Genomic DNA, 18,902 nt, shown 5'->3' with positions numbered 1-18,902 from the left:
AAAAAAAAAAAAAAAAAAAAGGGCCGGGCACGGTGGCTCACGGCTGTAATACTAGCAACTATGGGAGGCCAAGGTAGGCGGACTGCCTGAACACAGGAGATGGAGACCAGCCTGGGCAACATGGTAAAACCCCGTCTCTGCTAAAATACAAAACAAAAATTAGCTGGGCGTGGCAGCATGCACCTGTAGTCTCAGTTTACCTGGGAGGCTAAGACAGGAGAATCGCATGAACCTGGGAGGCGGAGGTTGCAGGGCGCCGAGATCATGCCACTGTACTCCGGCCTGGGCGACAGAGCCAGACTCGGTCTCCAAAAAAAAAGTAATAAAAAAAGTAGGCCAGGCGCGGTGGCTCACACCTGTAATTCCACCACTTTGGGAGGTGGAGGCAGGCAGATCACCTGAGGTCAGGAGATTGAAACCATCCTGGCTAACATCGTGAAAACCAGTCTGTGCTAAAAATACAAAAAATTGCAGGGCGCGGTGGCTCAAGCCTGTAATCCCAGCACTTTGGGAGGCCGAGACGGGTGGATCACGAGGTCAGGAGATCGAGACCATCCTGGCTAACACGGTGAAACCCCGTCTCTACTGAAAAATACAAAAAAAAACTAGCCGGGCGAGGTGGCGGGCGCCTGTAGTCCCAGCTACTCCGGAGGCTGAGGCAGGAGAATGGCGTGGACCCGAGAGGCGGAGCTTGCAGTGAGCTGAGATCCGGCCACTGCACAGAGCGAGACTCCGTCTCAAAAAAAATAAAAATAAATAAATAAAAATAAAAATAAAAAGACAAAAAATTAGCCGGGCATGGTGGCACATGCGTGTAATCCCAGCTACTCAGGAGGTTGAGGCAGGAGAATCGCTTGAACCTGGGGGGCAGAGGTTGCAGTGAGTCAAGATAGCTTCACTGCAGTTCAGCCTGGGCAACGAAGCGAGACTCCTTCTCAAAAAAAAGAACACCAGAGGCGGAGCTTGCAGTAAGCCAAGAAGGTGCCACTGCACTCCAGCCTGGGTGACAGAGTGAGACTCCGTCTCAAAAAAAAAAATTAGCTGGGCATGGTGACAGGTGCCTGTAACCCCAACTACTCAGGAGGCTGAGGCAGGAGAATCGCTTGAACCTGAGAGGTGGAGACTGCAGTAAGCTGGGATCGTGCCATTGCACTCCAGCCTGTGCAACAAGAGCAAAACTTCATCTCAAAAAATAAATAAATATAATAAGTTAGCTGAAGGGCTGCTGTCTGGCACTTGAGGTAAGTGCTTCTCTCTCACTGAAATCTCATAGTGCTCGCTTCCCATTCCCTTTCTACAGAAGAAAAAAACTGAATCAAAAAGGAATCATATTACTGTCAAGGGTCTCAAGCCATCAAGTGTCAGAGCTAGTATTTAACTGTCAGCTTCTCTCCAGAATCCATGCTCTTAAATAAGATACTCTACTGCCTTCCTTTTCTTTGTGTTTGCGTTTGAGACAGAGTTGCCCGGGCTGGAGTGCTGTGATCTTGGCACACTGCAACCTCCACCTCCCAAGTTTGAGCAATTCTCCTCCTTCAGCCTCCTGAGTAGCTGGGATTACAGTAACCCACTAACACACCTGGCTAATTTTTATAGTTTTAGTAGAGATGGGGTTTCACCATGTTGGTCAGACTGGTTTTGAACTCCTGACCTCAGGTGATCCACCCACCTTGGCCTCCCAAAGTGCTGGAATAAAGGCGTGAGCCACTGTATGCAGCTTGCCTTCCTTTTCTGAACTTAACATCTTCAAAAGATAAACAGCTTCATTATGAATAACTGGAGAAGTTAAACAAGAGATTTCATCCAGAAAAGAAATTTTCCACACACACACAAAACACCTCTGAACTGGCCGGGCGCGGTGGCTCAAGCCTGTAATCTCAGCACTTTGGGAGGCCGAGACGGGCGGATCACGAGGTCACAAGATCAAGACCATCCTAGCTAACATGGTGAAACCCCGTCTCTACTAAAAAAACACAAAAAACTAGCCGGGCGAGGTGGCAGGCGCCTGTAGTCCCAGCTACTCGGGAGGCTGAGGCAGGAGAATGGCGTGAACCCAGGAGGCGGAGCTTGCAGTGAGCTGAGATCTGGCCACTACACTCCAGCTCGGGCGACAGAGCAAGACTCCGTCTCAAAAAAAAAAAAAAAACAAAACACCTCTGAACAAAATTGCTGTATCACATAATAAAATTATCTTGTAGAAAAAAGGATTAACAAAGTGTTACAACATCAATATCCATCCTAAATTTACTTCCTTAACCTCTCAAAGCCTATATCCCAAACAACAAACGGAGTTACAAAAAAATATCCTGGTAATAGAGCATGTGATCTCTAAGTCCAGAGAATCACAACTCATCTGCAACATACAGAGTAGGATACAATGGCCACAAGAATACAGTAAAATAAAAATGTATACATAACAAAAGTTAGAATGTTCAACCATATACCTAAATTCAAAATAAGCAACTTTTAAAAATTATGGAACTGAATTCTTGTGATTTAGAGCAGCTATAAGCTTCAGAAGTTAAAAATCTTGGCCAGGGTAGCTCACGCCCATAATTCCAGCAGGCAGCTGAGGTGGGTGGATTGCCTGAGGTCAGGAATTTGAGACCAGCCTGGCCGACATGGTATAATTCTTGTCTCTACTAAAATACAAAATACAAAAATTAGCCGGGGGTGGTGGGCAGGTGGTGGTTGGCACCTGTAATCGAGCTACTGGGGAGGCTGAGGCACGAGAATTGCTTGACTCACACCTGTAATCCTAGCACTTTGGGAGGCTGAGACAGGAGGACCACTTGAGCCCAGGAGTACAAGATCAGTCTGGGCAACATAGCAAGACCCCATCTCTAATACAAAAAAAAGAAGAAAAAAATAAAGCAAAAAAAAATTTTTTTTTTTTTTTAGACGGAGTCTCGCTCTGTCACCCAGGCTGGGGTGCAGTGGCCTGATCTCAGCTCACTGCAAGCTCCACTTCCCGGGTTTACGCCATTCTCCTGCCTCAGCCTCCCGAGTAGCTGGGACTACAGACGCCCGCCACCTCGCCTGGCTAGTTTTTTGTATTTTTTAGTAGAAACAGGGTTTCACCGTATTAGCCAGCCAGGATGGTCTTGATCCCCTGACCTCGTGATCCACCCGTCTCGGCCTCCCAAAGTGCTGGGATTACAGGCTTGAGCCACCGCGCCCGGCCAGCAAAAAAAATTTTAACACAAATCCTTGGTGGCTCACGCCTGTAATCCCAACACCTTGGGAGGCCCAGGCGGGAGGATCACGGGGTCACGAGGTCAATAAGTCGAGGCCATCCTGGCCAACATGGTGAAACCTCGTCTCTACTAAAAACACAAAAATTAGCTGGGTGTGGCGGTGGCGCGTGCCTGTAGTCCTAGCTACTCTGGAGGCTGAGGCAAGAGAATTGGTTGAACCAGGTGGGCAGAGGTTGCAGTGAGCCGAGATCGCGCCAAGGCTGTACTTCAACCTGGCGACAGAGAGACTCCATCTTAAAAAAAAAAAAAAAGAACCTAGTTTCAGCTTTATGATTTTTCTTATCTAGCAAATATTTTGCTGGGTACAGTGGCTCATGCCTGTAATCCCAGCACTTTGGGAGGGTGAGGCAGGAGGACTGCTTGAGCCCAGCAGTTTGAGGCCAGCCTGGGCAACATAGTGAGACCCTGTCTCTAAAAATAAATAAATAAATATAGGCCTGGTATGATGGCTCACACCTGTAATCCCAACACTTTGTGAGGCCAAGACGGGTGGATCACTTGAGGCCAGGAGTTTGAGACTTTGGGCGGCCAAGGTAGGCAGATCACTTGAGGCTGGGAGTTCAAGACCGGCCTGAGTGACACAGCGAAACCCAGTCTCTGCAAAAAAACATAAAAATTAGCCAGGTGTGGTGACTCGCACCTATAATCCAAGCTTTGGGAGGCTGAGGTAAAAGCATCACCTGAACCAGGAGGTTGAGGTTGCAATGAGCCAAGATCATGCCACTGCACTGCAGCCTGGGTGACAGAGTGAGACTGTCTCAAAAAAAGAAAAAAAAAAAAAACTTAGGCCGGGCGCAGCAGTTCACACCTGTAATCCCAGCACTTTGGGAGGCCGAGGCGTGTGGATCATGAGGTCAGGAGTTCAAGACCAGCCTGGCCAACGTGGTGAAACCTGGTCTGTTCTCAAAATACAAAAATTAGCCAGGAGTGGTAGCGGGTGCCTGTGAATCCCAGCTACTCAGGAAGCTGAGGCAGAAGAACTGCTTCAACCCAGGAGGTGGAGGTTGCAGTGAGTCCAGATCGTGCCACTGTATTCCAGCCTGGGCGACAGAGCAAGACTCTATACTAAAAGGGAAAAAAAAAATAAATTTTTTTTACAGTATACACCTGTACCCCACCACCTAGACTACAGTGAACTTTTTTTTTTTTTTTGAGACGGAGTCTCGCTCTGTCACCCAGGCTGGAGTGCAGTGGCTGGATCTCAGCTCACTGCAAGCTCCGCCTCCCGGGTTCACGCCATTCTCCTGCCTCAGCCTCCCGAGTAGCTGGGACTACAGACGCCCGCCACCACGCCCGGCTAATTTTTTTTTGTATTTTCAGTAGAGACGAGGTTTCACCGGGTTAGCCAGGATGGTCTCGATCTCCTGACCTCGTGATCCGCCCATCTCGGCCTCCCAAAGTGCTGGGATTACAGGCTTGAGCCACCGCGCCCGGCCTACAGTGAACATTTTAACGACTTGCTTCATCAAATTCCATCTCCTTTTTAACACAAGCATTACAGAGAGAGAAATTACAGGCTGAAAGGCAAGTGTCAGAAAATCAATGGTTTGGCTAGGCATGGTGGCTCACACCTATACTCCCAGCACTTGGGAGGCTAAGGCATGTGCATCACCTGAGGTCGGAGTTCGAGACCAGCCTGGCCAACATGGTGAAACACCATCTACTAAAAATACAAAAATGAGTCGGGCGTGGTCACACACGCCTGTAGTCCCAGCTACTCTAGAGGTGAGGCACGAGAATCGCTTGAACCTGGGAAACAGAGGTTGAAGTGAACTGAGATGACTCACTGCACTCCAGCCTGGGTGACACAGTGAGACCCTGTCTGGGGTGGGGTAGGGTGGGGTGGGATGCGGAGGGGAGGGATGACTTCAAATAAAACAGGCTGAAGTCATTAAGTCAAGGAAATTAATATTAGGAAATCTTTTCCTTTTTTTTTTTTTTTTTTTTTTGAGGCGGAGTCTTGCTCTGTCGCCCAGGCTGGAGTGCAGTGGCCGGATCTCAGCTCACTGCAAGCTCCGCCTCCCGGGTTCACGCCATTCTCCTGCCTCAGCCTCCCGAGTAGCTGGGACTACAGGCGCCCGCCACCTCGCCCAGCTAGCTTTTTGTATTTTTTAGTAGAGACGGGGTTTCACCCTGTTAGCCAGGATGGTCTCGATCTCCTGACCTCGTGATCCGCCCGTCTCGGCCTCCCAAAGTGCTGGGATTACAGGCTTGAGCCACCGCGCCCGGCCCTTTTTTTTTTTTTTGAGACAGAGTCTTGCACCATCTCCCGGGCTGGAGTGCAATGGCGCGATCTCAGCTCACAGCAACCTCCGCCTCCCAGGTTAAGGTGATTCTCCTGTCTCAGCCTCCTGAATAGCTGGGATTATAGGCGCCTACTGCCACGCCCAGGTAATTTTTTGTATTTTTAGTAGAAATGGGGTTTCGGCCGGGCGCGGTGGCTCAAAAAAAAAAAAAAAAAAAGAAATGGGGTTTCACCATGTTGGCCAGGCTGGCCTCAAACTCCTGACCTCAAGTGATCCACTTGCCTCAGCCTCCCAAAGTGCTGGGATTACAGGCGTGAGCCACCGCTCCCGGCCAGGAAATCCTTTCTCATATTTGTACAATTACCATATTAGTTTACTATTTGGTCAGAATGGAATTAGATCTACTCCTACTCACGGTGATTCTAGTTGTTTTTTTGTTTTTGTTTTTTTTAATATGAGATCATGTCATCCCCTTTCTAAAGAATATCTAAATGACTTCTAATCTCAGAACAAATCCAAAGAATTTCCCATGTCCTAAAGGCCCTATATGATCTGGCCCCTGCCCACCTCTCGAACCTCTTTTTACCTCCAACTTTTCCTTTCACTCCACTTCGAACTTACTTCATTGGCTGTATATGTTTTCCTCTTTCTCTTCACTTAAATTTAAGACACTATCATAAATATGCTTAAATGTGGCCAAGCGCAGTAGTGGCTCTCACCTGTAATCTCAACAATTTCAGAGGGGGGCAGATCACCTGAGGTCAAGAGTTCCAGGCCGGGCGCGGTGGCTCACGCCTGTAATCCCAGCACTTTGGGAGGCCGAGGCAGGAGGATCACGAGGTCAGATCAAGACCATCCTGGTCAACACGGTGAAACCCCATCTCTACTAAAAATACAAAAAATTAGCCAGGCGTGGTGGGGGGCGCCTGTAGTCCCAGCTACTCAGGAGGCTGAGGCAGGAGAATGGCGTGAACCTGGGAGGCGGAGCTTGCAGTGAGCTGAGATTGCGCCACTGCACTCCAGCCTGGGTGACAGAGCGAGACTCCATTTCAGAAAAAAAAAAAAAAAGAGGTCGAGACCAGCCTGGCCAACATGGTGAAACCCCGTCTCTACTAAAAATACAAAAATTAGCCAAGTATAGAGGTGCATGCCGATAATCCCAACTACTCCAGAGACTGAAGCGTGAGAATCACTTCAACTGGGAAGCGGTGGTTGCAGTGAGCCAAGATCACGCTACTGCACTCCAGCCTGGACAATACAGTGAGACTCCATCTCGAAAGAGAAAAAAAAAAAAAAATATATATATATATATATGTACACACACACACACTTATATATTTACTCATCCTCTTAAAAAATGAAATCAAGCTCAGTTTGGCATAAACTGCATACTGATTGCAATTCAGCAAGTGTATTTCATGTTTTTCAGTATTATTAGCTATAAAAATGTATTTGGCGGAAGTACCAATAAACTGAGACCAACACCCAGAATGAGCAGCTTCAGTGCCTGATTTTCAGTCACATGACTACCGTAATTATGAACATACCGAGGCCTTCACTTAATACTATAGCTCCACAGATTAAAGATGAAGGATTTTATAGTAATTACCAACTTCAAAATGTCTTGGAAATTTTAATCCCACAAATACTTAACAATGACATGTCCCCAAAGAGCCCCAAGTATAGCAAGACATGTAACATTAACAAGTTCAAAATTTAGTTATATTAATGTGTAGTTACAAGCAAACAGTTACACTGGACAGGTAAATAAAGGAATAAACGAAATGGTAGAGTCGGACAAAATACTTAGGATCCTTTTAAAACTACAAATATGGGTGGGCGTGTGGGCTCACGCCTGTAATCCCAGCACTTTGGGAGGCCGAAGTGGGTGATCACCTGAGGTCACGAGTTCAAGACCAGCCTGGCCAACATGGTGAAACCCCGTCTCTACTAAAAATACAAAAATTAGCCAGGAACGGTGGCTGGTGCCCGTAGTCCCAGCTACTCCAGGGGCTGAGGCAGGAGAATCGCTTGAACCCAGGAGGCAGACGATGCAGTGAGCTGAGATCGCGCCACTGCACTCCAGCCTAGGCAACAGAGTGAGACTCCATTTCAAAAATAAAAATAAAAGTATATGGCCAATTTTAAAGTCCAGTGACTATGTACTATTTATCATAATCACTAGTAACCATAATGCAATTAAACCCAAGGTGCTGTCTACAGCACGCTCAAATTAGCTCTCTTAGAAGCTGAACTATCAGTCTTTCAGAGTTAACATAAATCTCTCAGCGCTCTAAGACAATTAAGAAGACGCAAACTAGCACCTTCTCCCGTCACTGCAGGGCTCCACCCCATGGACAAGAAACACTTGAAGAGCTACCTCTTTTTAACTCTCCTAATAACTTACACCCCCATATGACCAGAATAAACTTTTAAAAAGGAGTTAACTGACAAATGGGAAGAAATCAAGACTACAAAAATACTCCACCACCACTACCACATACATGTGCACAGGGAATTGTTTACTTGACACATGCAGTACCCCAAATTAATAGTCAAAAGTGCCCACAGTTACCTAAAAATATGTTAGCCTGACCTAAATATCTTGGTTTTGAAGCAGTAAAAGTGTAGGCCTTGCTCTAGAAGTTGGACCCTTAAAAAAAAAAAATCCGAACACTTAAAGCCATGATTAGGTCAGCCAGGGACCCTTGTACATTCATCTAGCTCCCTCAATTGAAGGCAGGACCATCCAGTTAACAAGGGGAGAGTGCTATGTAAGCTAATGAACTGAATTTTTTTTGGCAAATGAATTTTTCGGATTCTCCCAAACTATTCACCATCAACAAGGTTTAAAAGAAGAAACAGGCCGGGCGCGGTGGCTCAAGCCTGTAATCCCAGCACTTTGGGAGGCCGAGACGGGCGGATCACGAGGTCAGGAGATCGAGACCATCCTGGCTAACACGGTGAAACCCCGTCTCTATTAAGAAATACAAAAAACTAGCCGGGCGAGGTGGCGGGCGCCTGTAGTCCCAGCTACTCGGGAGGCTGAGGCCGGAGAATGGCGTGAACCCGGGAGGCGGAGCTTGCAGTGAGCTGAGATCCGGCCACTGCACTCCAGCCTGGGTGACAGAGCGAGACTCCGTCTCAAAAAAAAAAAAAAAAAAAAGAAGAAACAATGGAATAAGCTGGAAGTCCTGAATTTTAGCTGACTCTAGAGGTCAAATGTTTGGGAGTAAATGGAGAATACCTTAACAGAGCAGACAGTTCTGGTCTGCTCCTGACTAGATAGATAATCCTGGGAAATTTACTTAAGTCTCTGGGACTCAGTTTGCTCATCTGCAAATGGGGTTAGACAACCACACCTGAAAGATTCCTCTTAGATCTAAAATTCAAGAACTATACATTATTCCTACTCTCTTCTTCCCTGCAACGCAGATTTTTACAACAGAGAGAATAAATCTAGCATTAGACTTTAACTCAAACCAAGGTGCACCTTATATATTTAATGTCCCCAAGAGCCATCAGTGCTCCACAAAATTAGATGGAACCAATTAAGACAAGTTATCCAGAGATCCTTCAATAAGTCATCCTTTACAATTAAAAACTAGTCTTTTTTCAGTCCAATGTCACTTGTGCCAAAAGCTCAAAACAGTATCTCCGCCTATTTAGCCACATCTTAAGGTGACAATCATCCACATGGTACATACACACTACACATCCGGGTGATACTAAGTGGCTGAAAAATTCTCATCACACACATTTTAAATTATGGAAGTTTTTCAGTTTTTCTGTTTTTCTCCTTCAGGAAGGCAGAGTGAAATATAATCTACTTACACACCTGCAAGAAACGTTTATTTTAAAAGACTTTCTTCAAGACAAAAAGAACCAAACAAGTCAACAGAGGTAAAAATTTAAAATCAAAACTATTAAAAAACACAAGTGGAACCAACTTTGAGGTAAAAAAGATTCCAGTTTTCCACCGTAAACTACTAAACAAGGTTTGTGAACAAATCAACTTGGACGCAAATAGCGCTATTCAATGAAGACGATCTGTAACTGTAGATCCAATCAGTAACTAAGGTACAGATGCTTAGGTGATTCCTAATCAATACAGCGACTTAGACTAACCAATATTGCATCTGTTTTCATGCAACATCGCTTAAATCATTTACAGTTTTGTGGTTTGGTTTTGTTTTTTCAACTGGAAAATACCCCTTTTCCACTCAATACAGACCCCAAAGCTTTCAGACGAGTTAGGGCGCGTTCGGGGTGGTATGGCCGTAGATCATACCTCTAAGCTTTCAATACAATCTTTTACTTACTTACACAGTCTCCAACAAATCTGCATTAAAAGAAAACCTACCCAAAGTGTAACTGGACTTTAATCAATATAAAACAGTGATTCACGTTTCTCGGTAAACGTAAAAAGCAAAATGGAGTTGTAAAGAGTTTCTTTCCCATTTCAACTCCGACAGCCACGCGCGCTTTCAGCAGCCGGCCACACTGCGCGGTCGGGGGCCCGGCCCAAAGCCCCCGCCCTGCCCGGCGCTGCCGGGAGAGGAAGCGCCGAGGACCGAGGGCAGGCAGGCGGGCAGCTTGGGCTCCACCAGGCCCGGCCGGGCGGGGGAAGGGGCACTGGAGACTACGGGGCGCGCTTCCGGGGACTGCGCGGGCGGGGTGGCCGCTTTGGGGCGCGGGGCCTGAGCCGGGAGTCAGGTCAAAGGTCAGGGGCGGCTCGGCCAGGGGCGGCTCGGCCACCAGCAGCCGGTGGGGCGCGGCCGCTGCGGGGCGGCGGCCTGCCGGCCGGAAGACTACCGGGCGGGCGGGAGGGCCTGGGGCCCCGCGGCGCCTGGAGGGAACCCTTCCGCTCACCTCAGGCAACTAATCCGAGTCCAGCCTCTTCGCGCCGGGGACGCCGGTCCGCGAGTCGCAAGCTCGGAGACGAAGACGGGTAGCTGAAAACCAGACCGCGGACTAACGAGAGAACCGACGGAGGACCACGGGCGGCGGGAGGCGAGCGCGAGAGAGCGAGGGCGGGCGGCGGCGGGAGGGCGGAGAACGACGTGCGCGCCCCCGAGTGCCCAGCGGGCTCGAGCCGACCCAGGTCGCGGCCCCGCCACGCGCGCGCACTCACAGCTCATCCACTATTGCTCAGGAGCGCGGCCACGCCCTAAAAGCAAAACCCTTAACCAATCATTGCAGCCGCGTGGGGCATCACGGGAACTCCGGGGCTATAAAAGACCTGGTTGCTATTTTGTACTCCCGGAGTCACTCATCCCTTAAGCAAGCAGGGTGGGGCTAGGTGCGCGTGCGCGGTTTTAATACTCCTCCCCAAACTGCCAACACTTCACTCAAGCGAAGTAGGCCCCGCCCTGCCTAGATTTACGCGTGCGCACTAACGGGCCTGGCCCCGGAAGATCACACGCGTGCGTGGTAGGGACTACGGTGACAGTACCCCGGGTGGGGCGAGGGCCAGTCATGGCGGAGCCCTGGTCTGGGCAGGCCTTGCAGGCTCTACCGGCCACGGTACTGGATGCGCTGGGCGCGCTGGGCAGCGAATTCTTGAGGGAGTGGGAGACGCAGGACATGCGCGTGACCCTTTTCAAGCTGTTGCTGCTGTGGTTGGTGTTAAGTCTCCTGGGCATCCAGCTGGCCTGGGGGTTCTACGGGAATACAGTGACCGGGTTGTATCACCGTCCAGGTGAGGCTTCCTACGAACTTCCGTGGGCTGGCCGCCCCCGCCCCCACCCTCTCCCGACTGTATCACTGGGTTCCCCAACTATCCTGCAAGAGGCTCATCAGAACTTAACATTGGTTCACGGCCTTACCACCCTGAACGCATCTGACCACGAAGCTAAGCCGGGTACTTGGATGAGAGAACTTAACGTTGTACCCTGACTCATGCCACCATACCATTTTACGCCATAATCTCCACCAGTCCACCCATCACATTGTATCTGTTCTTCAGAACTCTCACCTGGCAATACGATTAGTCCCTTAGGACCCTTACTAGACTTCACCAAACAATACCAGTGGTCTCTAACCTGACCTGGGCTGATGCCTGCTCAGATCCCCACCCCAACCTGCTGCAGCTCTGGATGTGTTTTTGCCTCCAGGTCTGGGTGGTCAGAATGGATCCACGCCTGATGGCTCCACGCATTTCCCTTCGTGGTGAGTAAATCTGTCCATACCGCAACCCCATGCTTGGCATTCCAAGGACACTCCTGTGCTGGTGACAGAGAAGGGAGTTCTCAGGCTATAAGCCCACCAGCTTAATAGCCTTTGCAGCAAGCTTCAAGTCTGCACGTAGAGTTCAGGCTTTGAGTTAGGATGACATCAAGGTCTGGGCAGTCCATCAGCATGTTGTTCAGCAGCCTGTAGGACAGGTGGTGGTATTGTCATAATTTCAGAGAGATGAAATGACATGTTTGTTGGATTCCACTCCGCACAATCCCCTCAGTTGGAAAGGCAGTAATCTCTGTCCTTAGCACATTGACCTCATCAGGGTCAGCCTCCTCTTCTGCAAAACATGCACTCACTAATTAGGGCATTCATTCAGAAAATCTCTGGGCCCCTATCACATGATAGGGACCACACGAGGCCCAGAGAACAAAGAAAACCCGGGCCCTGCTCATGGGGAGCCAGGGATTTATTAGGGGTGCATGGGGCAGGGGTGGTCAGGGAAGGCATCTCCCAAGAAAGACACCTAAGCCGAGATCAAAGGCCACAGGGTGACAAAATGTACCTGGCAAAGGGAATGGATAGAGCAAGGCTAAGAGGGAAGGATAAGGGTGACATATTAGAATAGGTAAGACTGTGATGCTGGAGCTTGAACGTGAGAGCTTGTTGGACCCTGGGAGCCATTGAAAGACTAACTCAGCAAGGCTGTGATCTGATCTAATTTGCCTTTATAAATGCCTACTTCATGGCAAGTAGATAAAGGGGTCCAAGAGTTAGGGCTAGAGGTTAGAAAGGCTGCCACTGCCCAGATTTCTGTCTTGGAGAAGAGGCCAGGCCCCCTGGCTCATGCCTGTAATCCCAGCACTTTGGGAGGCCGAGATGGGCGGATCACTTGAGGTCAGGAGTTTGAGACCAGCCTGGTCAACATAGCAAAACCCCATATTTACTAAAAATAGAAAAAAGTAGCTGGCATTGTGGTGTACACCTGTAATCCCAGCTACTCGGGAGGCTGAGGCATGAGAGTCACTTGAACCCAGGAGGCAGAGGTTGCAGTGAGCCCAGATCACGCCACTGCACTCCAGCCTGGGCATCAGAGTGAGACTCTATCTCAAAAAAAATAATAGGCTGGGCACGGTGGCTCACGCCTGTTCCTAGAACTTTGGGAGACAGAGGAGGGTAAATCGCCTGAAGCCAGGAGTTTGAGACCAGCCTGGCCAACATGGCGAAACCCCATCTCTACTAAAAATACAAAAATTAGCTGGGTGTGGTGACGTGCGCCTGTAATCCCAGCTACTTGGGAGGCTGAGGCAGGAGAATTGCTTGAACCCAGGAGGTAGAGGCTGCAGTGAGCTGAGATCTTACCATTGCACTCCAGCCTGGGCAACAAGAGTGAAACCCCTTCTCAAAAAAAGAAAAATAACAACAATAATAATAAATAAAAAGAATAATTAAAAAAAGAGAAGGATGGCAATGCCATACTAACATGGAGAACCAGGAAGAAGAATGGGTCTGCAGGGAGAAGGTGCTGGGCCCAGGGTGGGCTGTGGGAGATCAGCAGAGAGGTCTAGATTGTTATGTGACCTTACTGAGCCTAGCTCAAACCTCAAGAAGGAGCTTGGGAGAGCCAATTTCATCAACTGTTCTGCCCATGGAATAACCCCTCTCTCTTCTCTCTCTCCATCACTTTCAGGGAAATGGCAGCAAACGAACCTCTCAAAACCCACAGAGAATAAGGGAAGGCAGCAGAGGGTCTCCAAGGGCATCACTGGGTCTGCTGGCTTCTACACTGGGTTCTGCTACTCCCCAGACCTCAGGGACAACTGCCGGGGGTTCAGGGTTGGTAGCAGGGTACCCAGTGCCTGCAGGGCTGGGCCTGTTCTGCCTCTTGGCCCTACGCCCTCATCCAGGCACTGGGCAAGGGAAGAGTTTGCCTGTACCCTTATCTGGGTGCCTTAAGGAGAGAGATTGTGTTCCTCCTCTCTCAGGGGTGATAACTCAGGAAGCCTCTGGGTTGGGAAGGCCATCAGTTCTTTTGTCTTAGGTTTCTTTTCCTGTCCCTCTTCCCATCCCCGAGATATGATCCCATAAAAATATTTCCTGAGTTGGCCAGACGCGATGGCTCACGCCTGTAATCCCAACACTTTGGGAGGCTGAGGCAGGCGGATCACGAGGTCAGGAGTTCGAGACCAGCCTGACCAACACGGTGAAAACCCCATCTCTACTAAAAATACAAAAATTAGCCGGGTGTAGTGGCGCACACCTGTAATCCCAGCTACTCAGGGGGCTAAGGCAGGAGATTCGCTTGAACCTGGGAGGCAGAGGTTGCAGTGAGCTATGATTGCGCCGTTGTACTCCAACCTGGGTAACAGAGCGAGACTCCATTTCTTTTTTTTTTTTTTTTTTTTTTTTTTTTTTTTTTTGNCACTTTGGGAGGCCGAGGTGAGAGGACTGCTTGAGGCTAGCGGTTCAAGACTAGCCTGGACAACATAGTGAGAAACTGTCTCTACAATAAAATTTTTTATTTTTTTTTTTTTTTTTTTTTTTGAGACGGAGTCTTGCTCTGTAGCCCAGGCTGGAGTGCAGTGGCCGGATCTCAGCTCACTGCAAGCTCCGCCTCCCGGGTTTGCGCCATTCTCCTGCCTCAGCCTCTGGAGTAGCTCGGACTACAGGCGCCCGCCACCTCGCCCGGCTAGTTTTTTTTTTGTATTTTTAGTAGAGACGGGGTTTCACTGTGTTAGCCAGGATGGTCTCGATCTCCTGACCTCGTGATCCGCCCATCTCGGCCTCCCAAAGTGCTGGGATTACAGGCTTGAGCCACCGCGCCCGGCCGAGACTCCATTTCAAAAAAAAAAAAATTTTTCCTGAGAGGAAGCCTGAGGTTGACCAGCTCTGGGATTTGTAAGGCAGATCTGTTTTCTCCTAAGCCCTGAGTTTTCTGAATCCCTGGTTTTGCTTTATTGGCAAGGAGTCAGGGAGTCCTGACCTGAGCCAGACCTTAAGCTCTATGGTTATTTAGCTGGCCATTCAGGTATAAGGCAGGGTGGTGTCCCTGCTGGCACCATCCAGATCGAGGCACCAAACACCCACATCCCTGGCCCAATCAGATTTCTCCTGTGAGCCAGGCAAAGGAAATTGTCATCTGCCAACTGTCCTACTCATATTCCTCTCAGTCCTTCTTGGGGGTAAGCTGAGTACCTGAAGGAGCACAGATGAACCGCTGGGGTAGCCTCCTACCCCCCACTGCTTAAGTGCCTATGGGAATGCGGGTCTGTACCTTGTCCCCTCATAGGATGATAACAAGCATTTAGTGCACAGTGGCCCCATCATAGCCTGTAGCCTCATCATTACCCATCTGGACCTGGTACAAACGCATGTCACAGCCTCAGCTCCTCCCCGCTAGCATCTTCTCTGCCTTCAAGAACCAGGCAGCCCTGCCATGTCACAATAGGCCAGAGGAGTTTCCAAAGGCGTGGGTGGCAAATGCCCCTATAGAAACACCAGTACCTGAAAGCACTGTAGCCCTGGACCTGCCTCCTTCCCTCATGGCCATACTTCTGCTTCCATCCGCTGGGCCACCAGCCACTTTAGTGACCCCTGCCTACTTCCTCCCTGTTGGATGTCACACTTCCATCTGGTTGCCTTTGCCTAAGCCATCTTTGTGGTAGAGGGGCACTGGAATTGCAGCTGTACTGAGGATGATGGTCTTCACAGCCCCAGGCCCACCCACTGATACTACTGCACAGAGTCAGGATCTCACATTTCACCCCAGGCTCAACTGAGGATGTGGCTTATTAAACACGGAAGTGCATCGGTTGTTGTGGTTATTCAGACAGAACAAGGGTATGCATGCATAGGGGCAGTGAGAGAGGGAACATCCTGGAAGCTGCTGCCCCTTGGGACCCAGATGCAACAACTTGCAGGGAGGGGAGAGGTGATGCCAGCTCCCTGGAGGAGCAGGGATGGGGTGCCCAACAGGCAATATCTCCATTCTTATAGACTGGCCCCTTTCAAGGAGAACCTATTCCAAGCTTGTCTTGGAGGCCAGGAAGGCAGGCACTGGGTTGGCATTTCAGGAACCCTGTGAACAAAGAACAATGAAGCTAGAGACTGGCAAGTAAGAAGGAAGTTTAATTTTTTTTTCAGGATTCAGTGGAGTCCATTAATGCATACCAGGGGCAAAGGTCAGCCCAGGGTAAGGCAAGTCTGGGAGGAAGCCCACCCTGCCCTACAACAGCCCTGGAGCTCAGAATAGGTGGTGAGCCTGCCATGGTTTGCTACTGGGCAGCACACTAGACCAACTTGGGAATGTGGAAGAGTAAGTCTCTGTTCCCTCAGCCATTCCCAAGTTTACACACAGGCATAGCAGCCCTACTATGAGTCAGCAATCATTCCTGACTTGCAGTAGGGACAATTTGCATTTATGGAATGCAAACTGGAGGGGGTGGCCTAAGTCCACACCGCCCATATTACCCTTTGCAATGTGAAAAACCATTGTGAGGTAGGTTGGGCAGGTTTTATCCTCCCCACAAAGGTAAGCCTTTGCTCCACAGCCAGCACCTGGCAGAGTGGGAGAGATGGCAGAACCAAAGTTTCTCATTACCCTCCAGCAGGCAAGAGTGGGTCAGTGGGATCATGGACTCAAGACATTGTGTGAGCTGGTCCGTCACTCAGAAGCAGGGTCCTGAAGGAAGCTGGAGTGGCATGAGTTAGGTGGGGGGAATAGGTGGTATGACCCCTCAACCAGATAATTGGAATCAGCCTCCACCTTAGCTGCCCACCCCCAGTGAGTTCTGCCTCAGCTGATTGACTAACCCCTTGTAGGATGCCCTCCAAGGCAAGACTCCTGGAGGGGACAGCCCCACCCTGAGCCATCCTCACTTGAGGGTGTAGTAGTTTGTGGGCACAAAGGGCATCTTGCTGACCACAGCCATCTGCTGCTTCCGCCGCACCTCTACCAGCAGCATTGTCCCTGGACGACTGTACTCGCAGGGCACATAACCCATTGCCACATTCTTCTTCAGAGAGGGCGAGGGGCAGCCACTAGTCACAGTACCTGTCAAGCAAGCATAAGCCATGCATTAGCACCACCTTGCAGTGCCCCCACCCTCCTGGGGAAGAGACAAGGGCTTCCCAGCTTCCCTGGTCCACCTACCAATCTTGGTACCCTCCATGTTCAGGATGGGACTGTGTGCCCGCATCGGGGCCCCCTCACACATCAACCCCACACGCCTCCGCTGCACCTTGCCCTTCAGCTGGGGAACAATGACCTTGGCTCCAGGGAAATCCATAGCAGCTCGGCGGCGCTTCCCTGGAGAATGACACATGAGACATAAGCCACAGCCCATAGAAGCCCTGGCCACAGGAGGTCCTTATGGAAGTCCTCAGGTAACACCCATCTAGCATCAAGGCCCCTTTGCTTGGGCTACTCCAGGTTCTATTCCTCCCCTCACTGCCGTCAGCCAAAAAACCACCTCCTACCCCCTAGAGGCCATGCTGCCCACCTGCTGAGCATCTTCAGTTTCTCTTTTTTTTTTTTTTTTTTTTTTTTGAGATGGAGTCACTCTGTCGCCCAGGCCTAGAGTGCAGTGGCACGATCTCGGCTCACTGCGAACTCTGCCTCCCGGGTTCAAGCAGTTCACCTGCCTCAGTCTCCCAAGTAGCTGGGATTACAGGCATCCGCCGCCATGCCTGGCTAATTTTCATATTTTTAGTAGAGACGGGGTTTCACCATGTTGGCCAAGCTGTTCTTGAATTCCTGTCCTCATGATCCACCCGCCTCGGCCTCCCAAAGTGCTGGGATTACAGGTGTGAGCCACCACACCCAGCAGCATCTTCAGTTTCTAATAGGCAAAGCCACAGTGGCACCTTCAGGAAACGGAGGCTCAGGAAGGCTGAGTCACTTGCTCCAGGCTACATAACCTTTGGAGGAGTCATGGGCTGGTTAGTCTTAATAAGGGTCACCCCAACCTCCAGGACCCCATCCTTGAGTGCTGGCCCAGCTCACCCAGTGTCCAGCTGAGGCTGCCCTCCACAGGTGTAGTGTGTTCATCAATGTCATTCCCGTACAGGCAGAGGCCTGCCTCCAGGCGCAGACTATCCCTGGCTGCCAGCCCTGCCAGCTTCACCTCTGGGTTTTTCAGAAGAGCTGTTGCCAGGTGAACTGCCTCCGCTGCCGGCACCGAGATCTGTATGAAACACCAGAGGGCAGATGGGAAGCTCCCTGTGCCACACACCTTCCACCCCTCATGTGCATCTTGTGCCCTGTACTGCCCCTTACACCACTTCTTGACACACCTCCACACCGTCTTCTCCTGTGTAGCCACAGCGGGTCACGCGGCAGCCAGACACGCCAAACACCTCCATCACAGCACTAGTCATGAAGGGCAGTTTCTTCAGGTCATCTGCCACGCTGGCCTGTAGTACTTGGGCTGCAGTGGGGCCTGGGCCCAGGGAGCCAGTGACCAAGAATTCAGGTCCCAGCACCCCTCAAAGCTGGACTAAAGCCTTATTCAGGGACCAGAACAAGCCCTGAGCAAGTCTTACTCTGCAAGTGGGAGAAGATGCCCTTGTCCCTAGCCCATGGAGCCTTGTAGTAGGTAGGAGGAGGGCAAGATACCAAACTTAAAATTATGGCACACAAATACCACACCTTCCACACCTTCTTCTTGGTATAGTCTCTGTGCTAAGCAGTCAATGAAGCCAGTAAGGCAAAGATTGGCTCCAACCCCAGCCCAGCCCTCTCACCTTGCAGAGCTAGCAGGGCATTATCCAACACCTCCAGGCCCACATCTCTGCCCTGGTTCTGAAGCTCCCTGACCTTGTCCTAAAAGACAGAAACACCACAAGAGCATCTGGGGCCACTTACTGAGCACCTACCATGGGCTGGACACTGCAGAGCTGGACAGTAGTAAGACAGTGGAGAGGAGGAGGAGGGAGGAAAAAAAAAAAGGTAGTAGGCTGGTTCCCATCTTACAAGGTCACATAGCTACTAAGTGATAAGAGATGACCCAACCCCAGGTCTGCCACCTCACACCCTCACCAGAGGGGCCAAGCCCCCCTCCCCATGCCTAATCCCCCACCACCAAACCCTGGCATGCTCCAGAGTGGGCCCGCTCTTGAGTCTTTTTTTTTTTTTTTTTTTTTTTTTTTTTTTTTTTGGGGGGCTTTTGTTTTTCCGCGGGGGGGGGGGGGGGGGGGCGCCCCCGCCCCGCGCAGCCCC

At 50.2% G+C, this 18,902-nt stretch overlaps 2 protein-coding genes across 9 annotated transcripts in view; one reads left to right on the top strand and one right to left on the bottom strand.

Annotated features, from left to right (window-relative positions):
- The first annotated feature begins 10,765 nt into the window (after positions 1–10,765).
- On the top strand, positions 10,766–13,919 carry TCTA (T cell leukemia translocation altered). Of its 3 annotated transcripts, none has more exons than XM_025366584.1 (3): positions 10,766–11,204; positions 11,620–11,674; positions 13,374–13,919. In XM_025366584.1, the coding sequence occupies exons 1-3, from the start codon at positions 10,982–10,984 to the stop codon at positions 13,414–13,416; spliced, it is 321 nt and encodes a 106-aa protein (XP_025222369.1). In that variant the 5' UTR covers positions 10,766–10,981; the 3' UTR covers positions 13,417–13,919. The 3 variants fall into 3 exon arrangements, with proteins under 3 accessions (XP_025222369.1, XP_025222367.1, XP_025222368.1); XM_025366582.1 differs by having other exon boundaries at positions 10,774–11,366; positions 13,374–13,793; XM_025366583.1 differs by lacking the exon at positions 13,374–13,919 and having other exon boundaries at positions 10,774–11,366; positions 11,497–11,697.
- Positions 13,920–15,791: 1,872 nt separating this feature from the next.
- The window catches only part of AMT (aminomethyltransferase), a 7,247-nt gene continuing 4,136 nt past the window's right edge, over positions 15,792–18,902 (bottom strand). For 5 of the 6 annotated variants that reach the window (XM_025366573.1, XM_025366576.1, XM_025366577.1 and 2 more), the window contains 5 exons: positions 18,428–18,506; positions 17,978–18,123; positions 17,688–17,868; positions 16,836–16,991; positions 15,792–16,736 (listed from right to left, as the gene is read on the bottom strand). In XM_025366573.1, coding sequence (XP_025222358.1) covers positions 16,558–16,736; positions 16,836–16,991; positions 17,688–17,868; positions 17,978–18,123; positions 18,428–18,506 — 741 coding nt within the window. In that variant the 3' untranslated portion in view covers positions 15,792–16,557. The remainder of the gene's footprint in view (positions 16,737–16,835; positions 16,992–17,687; positions 17,869–17,977; positions 18,124–18,427; positions 18,507–18,902) is intronic. The other variant, XM_025366574.1, reaches the window with a different exon arrangement.

This window comes from Theropithecus gelada, chromosome 19 (genome assembly GCF_003255815.1).
Source record: "Theropithecus gelada isolate Dixy chromosome 19, Tgel_1.0, whole genome shotgun sequence".
Classification (NCBI taxonomy): domain Eukaryota; kingdom Metazoa; phylum Chordata; class Mammalia; order Primates; family Cercopithecidae; genus Theropithecus; species Theropithecus gelada.
Note: the sequence above shows the minus strand (reverse complement) of the source record. Positions and strands in the feature narration are given on the sequence as shown.

Coding starts and splice junctions, on each gene's coding strand:
- TCTA (XM_025366582.1), top strand. CDS start 10,982: ATGGCGGAGCCCTGGTCTGGGCAGGCCTTGCAGGCTCTACCGGCCACG. Junction 11,367..11,619: donor TGACCACGAAGCTAAGCCGG/GTACTTGGATGA, acceptor TTTTGCCTCCAG/GTCTGGGTGGTCAGAATGGA. Junction 11,675..13,373: donor TCCACGCATTTCCCTTCGTG/GTGAGTAAATCT, acceptor CATCACTTTCAG/GGAAATGGCAGCAAACGAAC.